The following is a 14,572-nucleotide window of genomic DNA, read 5'->3' on the forward strand; positions in this document are numbered from 1 at the left end:
CCTGGAAGGGAGGAAATGATTGTTTTCAAGTTTTTCTATACCACAAGAGGCCATTTTTTTATTTTTAATACTTTTATTGAATTTAAGAAATTAATTTTTTTTTAAGGAATTTTTTAAGGAAATTTTTATGATTTTTATCGAGTTGGAAGGGAGGAAATTTTGGTTTTCAATTTTTACTGAATTATAAAAGAGATATTTTTTGTTTTTAAGATTTTTATCGATTTGGAAGGAGAAAATTTTTCGTTTTCATTATTTTCTGAATCGGAAGAGGAACATTTCTTATTTAAATTTTTTTTTTTCGAGTTGGAAGGGAAAACATTTCGGTTATTAATTGTTTTTCTGAATCGAAATAGGCCCTTTGTTTATTATTTTTGATTGCTTCGAATGAGAAAAAAATAGTTTTAAGTATTCGATTAATTAAATATCAATAACCAGGAAAAGCCGGAATTTTTTCCCTTGATTTAGGAGGCCACCCTGATATTTAAACAAAAAATGGAATGAAAATAAACAAGAGAATATGAATGAATACGACCTTCTACAGGAGTGAGCTTTAATCTGTTTTGTATTTCGGTCCTTCCATTATTATCAGAGTTGAATTGAATTGGCGGCGAGGGCATAAACATGACATTTTTCAAATCAGAGGCCGTTATTAACGATTCGTTGGGGTCATATTGAGCTATAGTTGGTAGATCAGATCTTGGCTGTAATTCTGTGGAAAATTGTACCATTCTCGAGTGCAATTCACACAAAAATTCACTCATTCTTTTGAGATCAGAGCCGCTGGCTTCCAACTGCGAGTAGCAGTGATAAAAATCTAAAAATCCGTTAACGCTAATATACTGGCCACAGTATTCAGTCATTGCGTTAAGCAGTTGAAAATAACTCATCAAATTAAAATTTCCATTTGTGTAAACATGTTGCGCTAGAACCTAAAAATATTTTTCGAATAAAAATTTGAGAATATGCTCGAGAATATGCATATTTTCTATCTTTATTAATAATAAATAGGTTATTTAAATTTCGTAGGAAAATGTATACCTAGAAGATTAATAATATTATTGAAAAAAATATTTTCTTTCTAAATACATTTTAAACACTTTTTAGTTGAGTTTTCAAATCAAAAAGACAAATTTTTAAACCTAAGAAGTGAATTTTTAACCAAAATGATGAATCTACAGCCAAAAATATGAATTTTTCATGAAATAGTTGAATTTTCAACCCAATAGATTAATTAACTATAAAAAAAGCAACTAATTTTCAACAAAGTACATGAATTTACATCTAAAAAAGATATATTGTCAACCAAAATTAGAATAGTTAAAATGTTCGAAAATTATATGTTCAACCAACAAAAAAAACTAATTTTCAACAAATAACTTTTTTTCATAAAAAAGTGATGTTTTAAACAAAAATAGAACTAAATTTTCAGTTAAAACAATCAATTTAAAAAAATGAATTCTCAACAAAATAATTCAAACAAGAATTTTGCAATTACAGCTTTAGTTAAAAAAAATTAATTTTCAACTAAAAAGAAATGAATTTTCAAGCCAAGAAATTAATTTTTAGTAACAAGGATTAGGATTAGTGGAATTTTCAACCCAAAAGATGGATTTTCGATCAACAAAAAATACGAAATTTCAACTAAATATTTTTTTTCAACTAAAGAAATTAATTCTTGACCAAAAATAGAATAGTGAAATTTTCTACGAAACAGATAATTTTGTAACGAAGAAGATTACATTACTTTGAGAAAAGCTAATTTTTCCACAAAAAATGATACAGTTAAAGTCAGTTTTTAACTTAAAGGATAAATCTTCAACTAAAAAAATTTTTTAACCAAATACATGAATTTTCAACTAAAAAGATAAATTCTACACCAAAAATAAAATACGCAGATTTTCAGTTAGTAAAATAAATTTGCAACTGAAAAAGGAACGAATTTTCAATAAATTAGCTAAATTTTCAATCACAGAAATTAATTTTTAACCAGAAAGATCAAGTTTTAACTAATGAAAGTACTCTTATACCAAAATAGACGGATTTTTAACAAATAGTTGAATTTTCAGTAAGAAATTTAATTTTAAATAAAATCCAAATCAATTTAAGATAAAAAAATTAAACAGGCACATTTTCATTTTTTGAATTAATTCTAAATAAGAACAAAAATAATTTGTAGCCAAAAAGATCAATTTTCAACAAAATGATTAAATTTTAAACCAAAAAGATGATTTTCAACTAAAAAAGATAAATTTACAAACAAAATCTAAAATTAAAAAAAAGAGTCTTTTTTGGTAGAAAATTAATGTAAATGAATTAAAATGTTAGAAAAATAAATGTTCAACAAAACAGTTTTTTTCATAAAAAGAAAAGATTGTTAAAAATAAAAATAGAAGAATCAAATTTCCATTTAAAACAATTTTCAACCAAACAATGAATTCTCCACAAAATAATTCAAGTTTAATCCCAAAAAATGAATTTTTTACTAAACAAGCTACAGTTTCAATAAAACATATAAATTTTCAACAAAAAGAGATAAATTTGAGGACCAAAAACTAAAATAGTTCAATTTTCAGTTAGAAAAGTAAAATTTAAAAAGAAAACGAATTTTCCGCCAAATTTAAGAATTCTGAGAGGTTTTAAGAACTTTTAAAACTCGAAAAACTTAAGTTCTGAAAGACTTCAGAACTTTTCCTTTTTTCTTTTGAAAATTAATATATTTGGTTAAAAATTCGTCTTTTTTGGTAAAAAATTAATGTTGTTTGAAATTTAGTCTTTTTGGTAGAAAACTCTATTATTTGGTTAAAAATTATTTTTGTTGTTGAAAATTCATATTTTCGAATTAAAAATTCAACTGTTCTAAAATTAACTATTTTTGTGTACATTCATGTTCTTGACCAAAGAAAAATTTACAAACCAAAACTAGAATATTTCAATTTGCAGTTAACAAATCAAATTAAAAAAAAAACACGATTTTTGAAAAAAATGATTAATTTTCAACTAAAAATATAAATTTTCAAGCAAAAATATAATATTTTTGCTTTTGAAGATTTCTAAAATTTTTAGGAATTTTAAAAGATTTTAAGAACTTGTTTGGATTAGTATTCAACTGAAAATTAATCTTTTTTGGTTGAATATTCAACTATTTTGTTGAAAATTCGTTTTTTTTTTCATTTTTAAACTAAAAATTTCACTTTTCCTTTTTCCTGATGAAAATTCATATTTTTTAGTTGAAAATTAATGTATTTTAGTTGAAATTTAATGTATTTTGTTAAAAATTCGTCCTATTTAGTAGAAAAACAAAAAGTTGTATGAAACTTTTTCTTTTTGGTAGAAAACTCTATTTTTTGAGTAAAAATTTTTTTTATCTTGAAAATTCAACTATTGTAGAAAATTCGTAAAAATTTAATTTTCTTTTTATTATAAATTCAACTAGTTAAAAATTTTTTTTTATGATTCAACCATTTTGTTAAGATTTGTGATTAATATTCTACCGAAAAGACTCATTTTCAACAAACTACATGAATTTACATCTAAAAAAGATTAATATTTAACCTAAATTAGAATAGTTCAAATGCTAGAAAAATAAATGTTCAACCAAAAAAAAAAAAACGAATTTTCAACAAATAAGTTTTTTTTCATGAAAAAGTGATTTTTTAAACAACACTGGAAGAATTAAATTTTCAGTTGAAACAATCAATTAAAAATATGAATTTTCAACAAAAAATAATTCAATTCTAAACCCAAAAGATGAATTTTCTACCAAAAAAGAAATACTGTTTCAATAAATCATGTAAATTTTCAACAAAAAGAGATAAATTTAAGAACTAATATTTAAAAAAACGAGTTTTCAGCAAAATGTATTAATTTTCAACTAAAAATATAAATTTTAAAGCAAAAATAGAATATTTTTGTTTTTGAAGATTTTGAAAGTTTTTAAGAATTTTCAGAGGTTTTAAGAATTGGTTTGGTTTAGGATTAAACTGAAAATTCATCTTTTCTGGTTGAATTTAACTTCGTTGACTCAATCAAAAACTCATTTTGTTGTTGTTTAATATTTAACTATTTTGTTGGATATTCGTTTTTTTAATCAGTTTCTTAAACTAAAAATTTCACTTTTCCTTTTTTCTGTTAAAAAGTAATATTTTGTAGTTGAAAATAAATGTATTTGGTTAAAAATTCGTCACTTTTGGAAGAAAATTAATGTTGTACAAAACTTAGTTTTTTTGCTGGAAAACTCAATTATTTGGTTTAAAATTATTTTTGTTGTTGAAAATTCATATTTTCGAATTAAAAGTTCAACTCTTATAAAATTACCTTTTTTGTAAATTTATATTCTTGGGTTAAAAAATTCAACTACTGTATAAAATTCGTAAATATTTCATTTTTTAAAAATTAGAAATGCATAAAGTTAAAAAAGAATTTTTTTGGCAGATGATTTGACTATTTTGTTAAAAATTTATGATTAATTTTCTACCGAAACGATTAATTTTCAATAAAGTACATAAATTTTCATCTAAAAAAGATCAATTTTACACCAAAATTAAATTATTTAAAATATCAGAAAAATAAACGTTCAACCAAAAACAAATCGAATTTTCAACAAAATAGTTTGTTTAAAAAAAAATAGTTATTAACCAAAAATAGAAGAATTAAATTTTTTATTTAAACAATCAATTTTCAAAAAGGAAAGAATTTTCAACAAAATATTTCAATTTTTATCCAAAAAGATTATGTTTTTACCAATAAAGATACAGTTTCAATAAAATATGTTAATTTTCAACTAAAAACGATAAATTTACAAACCAAAACTACAATATTGGAATTTGCAGTTAGAAGAGTAAATTTGTAAGAATATGAGTTTTTAGCACAAAAAATGGAATGTTTAAAGTGAATTTCAAAATAAAATGATAGATCTTCAGCTAAAAAATGTTTTATTTTTAACCAAATGCATGAATTATTAACAAAATAATTCAATTTTAGACCCAAAGATGAATTTTTTACCAAAAAAGATACAGTTTCAATAAAATATATAAATTGTCAACGACAAAAGATAAATTTACAAGCCAAAAATTGGAATAATTCAATTTTCAGTTGGAAAAATAAACTTTAATTTGAAAAAAAAAAACGATTTTTCATCCAAATGAATTAATTTTGAAATCAAAAAATCAAAATTTTCAATAAAAAATGGTGTAGTTACATCGTTAGTAAAAAAAATTAATTTTAAACTAAAAAGAAACGAATTTTCAACCCAAGAAATTAATTTTTAGCAACGAGGATGAATTTTCAATCAAAAACACGAATTTTGACCAAATAATGGAAATAAATTAAATTAAAAATAAAAAAAAATCAAATCAAAGTCAATTTTAATCAAAAGAGTATAATTTTTAACCAAGAAGAGTAAATTAATATCAAAATGATAAATTTTCGATAAAATACAGGAATTTTAAACAAAATATTTGAATTTTTAACTTAAGAAGATAAATTTTGAACCAAACATGTACGAATTAAATTTTCAGTTAAAACAATTAATTTCCAACTAGAAAACATAATTCTCAACAAAATAATTAAATTCTTAACAAAAGAAAAAAATTGTCAACTAAAATGATGAATCGTTAACCAAATAAATGAATTTTTAACAAAGTAGTTCTACTTCTGAGTAATTAAATTTTCAATAAAAAATGCGGAATTCTCTACGAAAAACGTGCTTTTTGATATTTCAACAAAAAAGAATTTTAATTTTAGACCAAAAAAATAGTTGAATTTAACGAAAAAATATGAATTTTCTACAAAATAGTTTGAATCCTCAACCAAAAAATGGAATAGTCAAAGTGAATTTTCATCTAAAATGATAAATATTCAACTAAAAAATTCAGTTTTTAACTAAATACTTTAATTTTTAACTAAAAATATAAATTTTTAAACAAAAAATGGAATAGTTCAAGTCAATCTTCAACTAAATTTTAAAACATTTGTAACCAAATACATGAATTTTCATCTAAAAACATAAATTTTCTACTAAAAATAAAATGGATAAATTTTCAACCAAAAAAGAAACGAATATTCAACAAAATAATTCAATGTTTAACCAAAACATATAAAGTTACGTTTTAAGTCAAAAAAAGTAAATCTAATTTTTAAAAAACAACTAATTTTCAACCAAAGAGATCAATTTTCAACCAATAAGATGAATTTTCTACCAAAATAGACGATTTTTAAAAAAAATTACATGAATATGCAACCAAAAATTTGAAAATTTAAACGAATTTTTAACCAAAAAGAATAGTTAGTCACCCAGAAGCTTGCATATTCTCCCATAAATTCGAATTTTCAATAAAATAAACGAATTTTAATCCAAATATTTTAATTTTCAAATTAAGAAAATAAATTTTGAACTCAACAAGTACAAGTTGAATTTTCAGTTAAAACAAATAGTTCTACTTTGAACTAAATAGTTGAATTTTCAACCAAAAAGGATGAAGTCTCAACTAAAAAAGTGATATTTCAACTAAATTTTTTAAAATTTTATATAAAAAATAGTTCAATTCAACCAAAAAATATTAATTTTCAACAAAATAGTCGCGATTTTTAACCATAATAATAAAATTAACTTCAACTTTAATTTTTCAGGGTAGCCCTTTTTTTACTTAATTGTTCTATAATTTACACATAAAAAATGGAAGGTACTTTTACTTTTACTTTTTTAATTTTTAATTGCACAATTTTAAATGAAATACAGATAAACTGCAAAATTGAGAATTTGTAACCTTTAAAAATGAATGAGTTCAAAGATTCAGATTCAATTCTATAAAGATAAATCCACATGATTATTTTCCAATCTCTAAATTAAAGAATCAATTAACTTTAAATTGCTCAAAATTACATTATTTTTAACAATTTTAAGATAGAAACGTTAAAAATTAAATTTTTTTTAACTGAACACTTCTTAAATTAAAAATTAAATTATTTTCATCTTAATTAGTTTAAAGATCCTTGAAAAGCTACAAATTTTTATTTGAAAATCTCGTGAAATCTAGAAGTTGTTTTAAATTTAACTCTAAAATTAGTTTTTGAAAATTTTTTTAGAACTTCTTAAATTTTTTTTGAAATAAATAGAATTTTTCCTATGAGTTTTAGAAAATTCTGCAAATTAAAAAAAAATCTTGTTAAAATCTTCTAGATTCTTTTTTAACAATTTTGGAAATCTTTCAAAATCTTGTTGAATATTCTTTTGAAATAATATTGCAAAATGAAAAATTATTTTTAATTTTCCTAGGAATATTAAGAATTTTTATATATTTTTTTGGAGCCTTTCACAATTCTTAAAAATATTCTAATTTTTTTTTAGAAATCTGCAAAAATCGACATTTTCTTTTAAATTAGGCTGTGACTATTTGCACCGAAAATTCTGTAGTTCTTCGAAATTTTAAAGATTGAAGGCTTTCTATGTCAAACAATTCAGTTTCAAATTCTTTACTTTTAAATATTCGGTTTGCTAAATATTAAATAATTATTCATTTTCTTAATCAAAAAATTGGAAATTACATGGATTAAAAATTGCATATTTTAGACTAAACCAATATTTTAAATTTAGTAAAAGCCTTTGATTACAAAATACATTATTATGAAGTAATTTTTAAATTAAAAATAGTTCACAAAGTTTCAATCGGATATTTGCATATTTTTTTTAATGATTACGACTTTCGAATTGAAACAGTTTAATTTTTAACGATAAAATCTGGAAATTTTTTATTTTGAACAGATTTAGAATCATTATGACAAATCAATTATTGTTCCCTTTTAAAAATAATTTATTTATATTTGCAGTTGATAAAATAAAAACATTTATCATCAACAATTTTCAACTTCAAACGCTTTTAATTTTCAATTAAGTCGAACTGGGACCTAACTTTCTGGAATTACCTGATCTGTAGCAACTCTGTAATTTAAAACAAGTATATTTTTATTTCACTTACCTTTATTTTAGGGAAAGGCAATTCTGAGATTGCGTAAATATCGATTTTTTGTAGGAAATTTGCGTTGAGTACGGTCGATTCACTGATTATGTTTGATGCTATGCTAAAAACGGTTTTGCTAATATCTTCGGTGTCTTTTAATATTTGAACCTTGTTTTTAAAGTAGGTCATACTCTTCCTTAAATCTTCTTTCCACACTGTAAACAAATGTTTATTTATTTACAAGTAAAGATAATGAGCAATATATGTATTAGGGTGGTTCACAAAAAACTTGAGATTTGTTTTTCTTTATTTGGGTGTGAAAATATATAAATTTTTTCAGATTAAACCGAATTTTTTAGCGGTAGCGAGCATCAAATTTAGCTAACGCCAAGGACAAAACTCTGATTTTGTAATGGATTGAAAAAAAAATTATTTTTAAATTTTGCAACTGTATCAATACAAATATAAAAAAATATAAAAAAAATGATTTTATAAAAGATTATTCTTACCTCCTCCTTTTAATGTCTATTTATAATTTAAAAAAAAAATATTTTTCTAATGCGGAGGTTCAGAATTTTTTATTTCATATATCTTATATACTTTTTCCCTATTTTATGGGGAAGGTTCAAGAATTTTGGCAATCCTTAATAAAAATATTTACTGGAACAATTATGCTCTTATATGTATGTTTCTAAAAAATTGTACTTTTTATGCCTTTTACCTTCGCCAAATAATTTTTTTTCTTCAATCATACACAAAATGAGTTTTTCCTCTTTTATTAGCTACAATTTTTATTCATAAGATATATTTTTTTAAACTAATATGTATATTCTATCTAAAAACGTACTGTGAAGAAATGATTTAAAACCAATGATTTTTGTTAAAAAAAAAAAAAAAATACAATTTACAAACTTGCACAATTTCGGATTTTGTTAGGGGTTTTTGTCGGAAATTAAAATTTTTTATAAAATATTATTAGATTTTAAAGAAGATTCGTAATCTTTTAAGAATTTTAGGTTACGATAGAATTTTATATCGAAATTTTCATATTCTTAACTTTTCACAGAAGATTTACAATTTTTGAACAATTTAAGGTTATGTTAATATTTTTTATATTTGCAATTTTGGGACAGTTTAGGGGTATGTCATCATTTTTTTTATCAGAAAAAGATAATTTAAAAAAAAATCATTAAATTTCGCAGTATTTAAAAAATATTATATTTTAAAAAAGATTCACAACTTTTCAAAGAAAATTACAAATTTTTGAACGATTTACAATTATGTTAAACTTTTTTTTATTAGAAATCGTTTATTTTAAACAAAAATCATTCAATTTTACAGTAATGAAAAAAATTCTATTTTTAAGAAGATCCACAACTTTTGAACATTTCAAAGAATTTGTATAATTTTTGAACGGTTTAAGGTCGTGTTAAAATTTTTTGTTAGAAATCGATATTTAAAAAAAAATCATAAAATTTCACATTTTTTTCAATTAAAAAATCATATTTCAAAAAAGATCATCTGAACTTTTCGAAGAATATTTGCAACTTTGGAACAATTAAAGGTTGTGCTAACAATTTTCATCATTAAAAAATTTCATTTCACGGTATTTAAAAAATATTATATTCAAAAAAGGATTCATAACTTTTCAATGAAGATTTCAATTTTTTAAACTATTTAAGGTTAGGTTCACATTATTTTTATTAGAAATCGTTTATTTCAAACAAAAATTATTAAATTTCACAGAATTTTTAATTTAAAAAATCATATTTCAATAAAGATTCACAACTTATTAAAGATTTCATGGTATTTTTATATAAAAAATCATACTTCAAAGAAAATTCACAACTTTCCAAGTTTAAAATTTGTGAACAATTTAAGGTTATGTTCACATTGCTCATAAGAAATCAGTTATATAAACAAAGATAATTAAACTTCGCAGTATTTAAATAAATTATATTTTTAAAAAAGATTCACAATTTTGCAAAGAAAATTAAAATTCTTTTAACGATTTAAGATCATATTAACATTTTTTTATGACAAATAGTTTATTTTAAAGAAAAATCATTCAATTTCGCAGTATTTAGAAAAATTATGTTTTAAAGATTCACAACTTTTGAAAGAAGATTTACAATTTTTGAAAGATTTCCGGTTATGTTAACATTTTTCATCATTTAAAAACATAATTTTTAATTTGATAGTATTTAGGAAATATTATATTTTTTTTAAATTCACAACTTTGTAAAGATTAAAATTTTTGAACAATTTAAGGGAATATTACCATTCTTGATCATAAATTGGTTATTTTTAACAAATCACAATTTAAGTTTATGTTAACAATTTTCATTAGAAATCGATTATTTTAAACAAAAGTTTTCAACTTTCACAGCATTTTTAATAAATAAAATCGTATTTTTTATAAGATTCAGATTTTTTTAAAGGTTTAAGTTTTTGGAACAATGCTAGGTTATGTTAACATTTTTCATCAGAAATCGGTTATTTTTAACAAAATTTATTACATTTCACAGTATTAAAATAAAAATTGTATTTGAAAAAAAAATCACAACTTTTCAAAGAAAATTTACAATTTTGGAACAATTTAAGGTTATGTTGACATTTTTTATTAGAAATCGATTGCTTCAAACAAAAACCATTACATTTCACAGTATTATTAACAAAAAATTATTTTTCAAAGAAGGTTTACAATTTTGAAACAATTTAAGGCTATGTTAAAATTTTTCATCAGAAGTCGGTTATTTAAAAAAAAATCATTAAATTTCACAGTATTTTTAATTAAAAAAATTATATTTCAAAGAAGATTCATCACTTTTTGAAGAAGATTTGTAACTTCGGGACAATTTAAGGTTACGCTAACATTTTTCGTCAGAAATTAGTTATTAAACAAAAATTATTTAATGTCCCAGTATTTTTAATAAAAAAAATTTTTCATAAAAAATATACTTAACTTTTGAAAGAAGGTCGATCATTTTTGAACAATTTAAGGTTATGTTAAAATTTTTCATCACAAATCGGTTATTTTTAACAGAAATCATTCAATTTCAAAGTATTATTAATAAAAACATTACATTTCAAAGAAGATATTCACAAAATTTCAAAGAATTTTTATAATTTGGAACAGTTTAAGGTTGTGGTAACATTTTTTATTAAAAATCATTTAATCTAAAAAAGAATCAATAAATTCCATTGTATTTTTCATTTGAAAAATCATATTTCAAAGAAGATTCACAACATTTTAAAGAAGCTTTTTAATTTTTGGCCAATTTAAGGTTATCTTAACATTTTTCATCAGAAATCGGTAATTAAAAAAAAATCATTAAATTTCGCAGTACTTATGAAATATTGTATTTTAAAAAAGAATCACAGCTTTTCAAAGAATCAAATTTTTGAACAATTTTTAGGTTATGTTCACATTTTTCATCTTTTTTTCATCAGAAATTAGTTAGTTAAAATAAAAAGCAATCAATTCCATAGTATTCTTAGCAACATTTTTTCTTGTTTTGTAACAATTGAAGGTTATGTTAACATTTTTCATCATTAAAAAAAAATTAATTTTACAGTATGTAAAAAATATTATATTTTAAAAAAGAATCACAACTTTTCAAAGATTAAAATTTTTGAACAATTTAAGGTTATATTAACATTCTTCATCATAACAGCATTTTTAATAAAAAAATATCCTATTTAATAAAAAAAATCATATTTCAAACATTCGCAACTTGTTAAAGAAGATTTGTCATTTCAAGACAATTTAAGGTTATGTTAACCTTTTTCATCAGAAATCAGTTATACAAACAAAAATAATTAAACCTCGCAGTATTAAAAAAAAAATATATTTTAAAAAAGAATCAAAACTTTCTAAAGAAGATTAAACATTTTTGAATGATTTAAGGTTATGTTAACTTTGTTTTAAATTAGAAATCGTTTATTTCAAACAAAAATCAATAAATTTCATAGTATTTTTATATAAAAAAATCATACTTCAAAGAAAATTCACAAATTTTCAAAGAAGATTTAAAATTGTGAACAATTTAAGGTTATGTTAACATTTTTCATCATAATTCAGTTATATAAACAAAAATAATTAATTTTCGCAATATTTAATAACAATTATATTTTTAAAAAAAGATTCACAACTTTTCAAACATTAAAATTTTTTGAACGATTTAAGGTTATGTTAACATTTTTTTAAATCAGAAATGGGTTATTTAAAAAAAATCATTAAATTTCGCAGTAATTATAAAAAAGATTCACAATTTTTCAAAGAAGATTACAAATTTTTGAACGATTTACGGTTATGTTAACATTTTTTAAATTAGAAATATTTTAAAGCAGATTCACAACTTTTTAAAGAAGATTTGAAATTTTGGGACAATTTAAGGTTATGTTACCATTTTTCATCAGAAAAGGGTTATTTAAAGAAAAAATCACTAAATTTCGCAGTATTTAAAAAATTATTAGATATTTTAAAAAAGATTCAAAAATTTTCAAAGCAGATACCATTTTTTTAAATGATTTAAGGTTATGTTAACATTTTTTAATTTAGAAATCGTTTATTTTAAACAAAAATCATTAAATTTTGCAGTATTTAAAAAATATTATGTATTTGAAAAAAGATTCACAACTTTTCAAAGATAAAAATTTGTTGAACGATTTAAGATTATGTTAACATCTTTTATTAGAAATCGTTTATTTTAAGCAAAAATCATTAATTATCACAGTATTTTTAATAAAAAAATCATATTTCAAAGAAGATTCACAACTTTTTAAAGAAGATTTACAATTTTGAGACATCAGAAATCGGTTATTTTAAATGAAACTCATTAAATTTTTCAGTATTTTTAAGAAAAGCATTATATTTCGAAAAAGATTCACTACTTTTCAAATATTAAAAACTTTGGAACAATTTAAGGTTATGTTCACATTTTTCATTATAAATCGGTTATTTCAAATAAAAATCATTAAAATTTAACTGTATATTTACAATTTAGAACAACTCGCTATAGATTTCAAAGAAGATTCATAATTTTTTTAAATATTATATATTAAGAATATTTAAATCATAAAATTGGTCAGTTTATTGTCATTAGGTTTTAAATAATATTTACCATTTTAAACAATTTTTTGTCATATTATTTTAGTATTTTGTGTCTATAATTGTTATTGTTAAACAAAAATGTATATTAATATTAATTTTTTATTTTAATTTAGAAATTGAGCTAGGTAAAAAAAATCTAAACTCACATAAATCTGATTTTTACGCAAATTAGATTATCAAAACCTCTAAAAAATTTTAAATACGTATAGAAATAAAATCTCACTTTGAATAACTTCCTCGTCGTCAAAGTCCAGTAATCTTTTCTGAACAGCCGGATGGACAGGAGCTTCTGCTGACAAGAATGCGACGATTTCTAACTCTTCAAAAATCTCTTTTTGAGTCTTTATAATTTTTTCCTTCTCCTCTCTGAATAAAAATAACATTAGAAATTTAATATCAGTATATTGACAGTAATTGTAAATAATTAACAGAGTATCTACTCAAATCCTGGAAAAAAATTCCTCACCATTTTTTTTGCATAGAACGGATTTTTTTTCAGTTTCTAGGGATTTAATTTAAAAAGTTTTAACAGATTATATTAAGAAATATTCTTCAATATAGTAGCACCATCGATTAGTTAAATAATACTAAAAACATAATTAATTATTTTCAAACAAATAGTTGAATTATGAACTAAAAAGATCAATTATCGACCAAAAATGGAATAGTTATATTTTCTGTTGAAAAAAATTAATTTTCCACACAAAAAAAACAATAAATTTTCAACCAAAGTGATGAATTTTCGACTAGAATAAAGGAATTTTAAAACAAAAGATGCATTTTTGACAGAAGAGTTTAATTCTCAACCAAGTAGTTTTATTTTTAACTAGACAGATTAATTTTCAACTAAAATAATAAATATTTAACTGGAATACTTGATTTTTCAACAAAATACATGAATTTTCAAGTACAAACATAAATATTCAACCAAAAATGAAAAAGTTATATTTTCAGTTCAAAAAAAGTTAATTTTGAAGAAAAGTAAAATAACTTTCAAGAAAATAGTTCAATTTTAAACAAACAAAAAATCAATTTTTAACAAAATACATAAACTGCCAACTAAAAAAGATAATTTTTAACTCAAAATGAAAAAGTTATATTTACAGTAAAAAAATAATTAGATTTTGACCATAAAAACGAATTTTCAACAAAAAAGTTCAATTTTCAACTAAATAAGATAAACTTTCAACCAAACAGAAAATAGTTTAATTTTCAGTTACACAATTCATTTTAAGGATAAAAAAAAAATATATTGTCAACATTATAGTTGAATTTTTGACCGAAGAAATTAATTTTTAAATATAATGATGATTCTTCACTCAGATTCAATATAAATAATTAATTTTGAATTAAATAATTTAATTTTTGCCCAAAACAATTAATTTTCAGGCGGAAATATTAACTGTTAACAAAAAAAGAACAATTTTCAATCAAATACATGAATTTTCAACTTTAAATGAAATAGTTGTATTTTCCGATAAAAAATTAATTTCTAAACAAA

At 21.3% G+C, this 14,572-nt stretch overlaps 1 protein-coding gene across 1 annotated transcript in view; it reads right to left on the reverse strand.

Annotated features, from left to right (window-relative positions):
- The window catches only part of LOC117170180, a 36,853-nt gene that overhangs the window by 13,433 nt on the left and 8,848 nt on the right, over positions 1 to 14,572 (reverse strand). Inside the window, exons 4-6 of the mRNA XM_033356762.1 lie at positions 13,295 to 13,437; positions 7,974 to 8,170; positions 533 to 929 (exon numbers count right to left, since the gene is read on the reverse strand). Coding sequence (XP_033212653.1) covers positions 533 to 929; positions 7,974 to 8,170; positions 13,295 to 13,437 — 737 coding nt within the window. The remainder of the gene's footprint in view (positions 1 to 532; positions 930 to 7,973; positions 8,171 to 13,294; positions 13,438 to 14,572) is intronic.

Source organism: Belonocnema kinseyi, chromosome 3 (genome assembly GCF_010883055.1).
Source record: "Belonocnema kinseyi isolate 2016_QV_RU_SX_M_011 chromosome 3, B_treatae_v1, whole genome shotgun sequence".
Classification (NCBI taxonomy): domain Eukaryota; kingdom Metazoa; phylum Arthropoda; class Insecta; order Hymenoptera; family Cynipidae; genus Belonocnema; species Belonocnema kinseyi.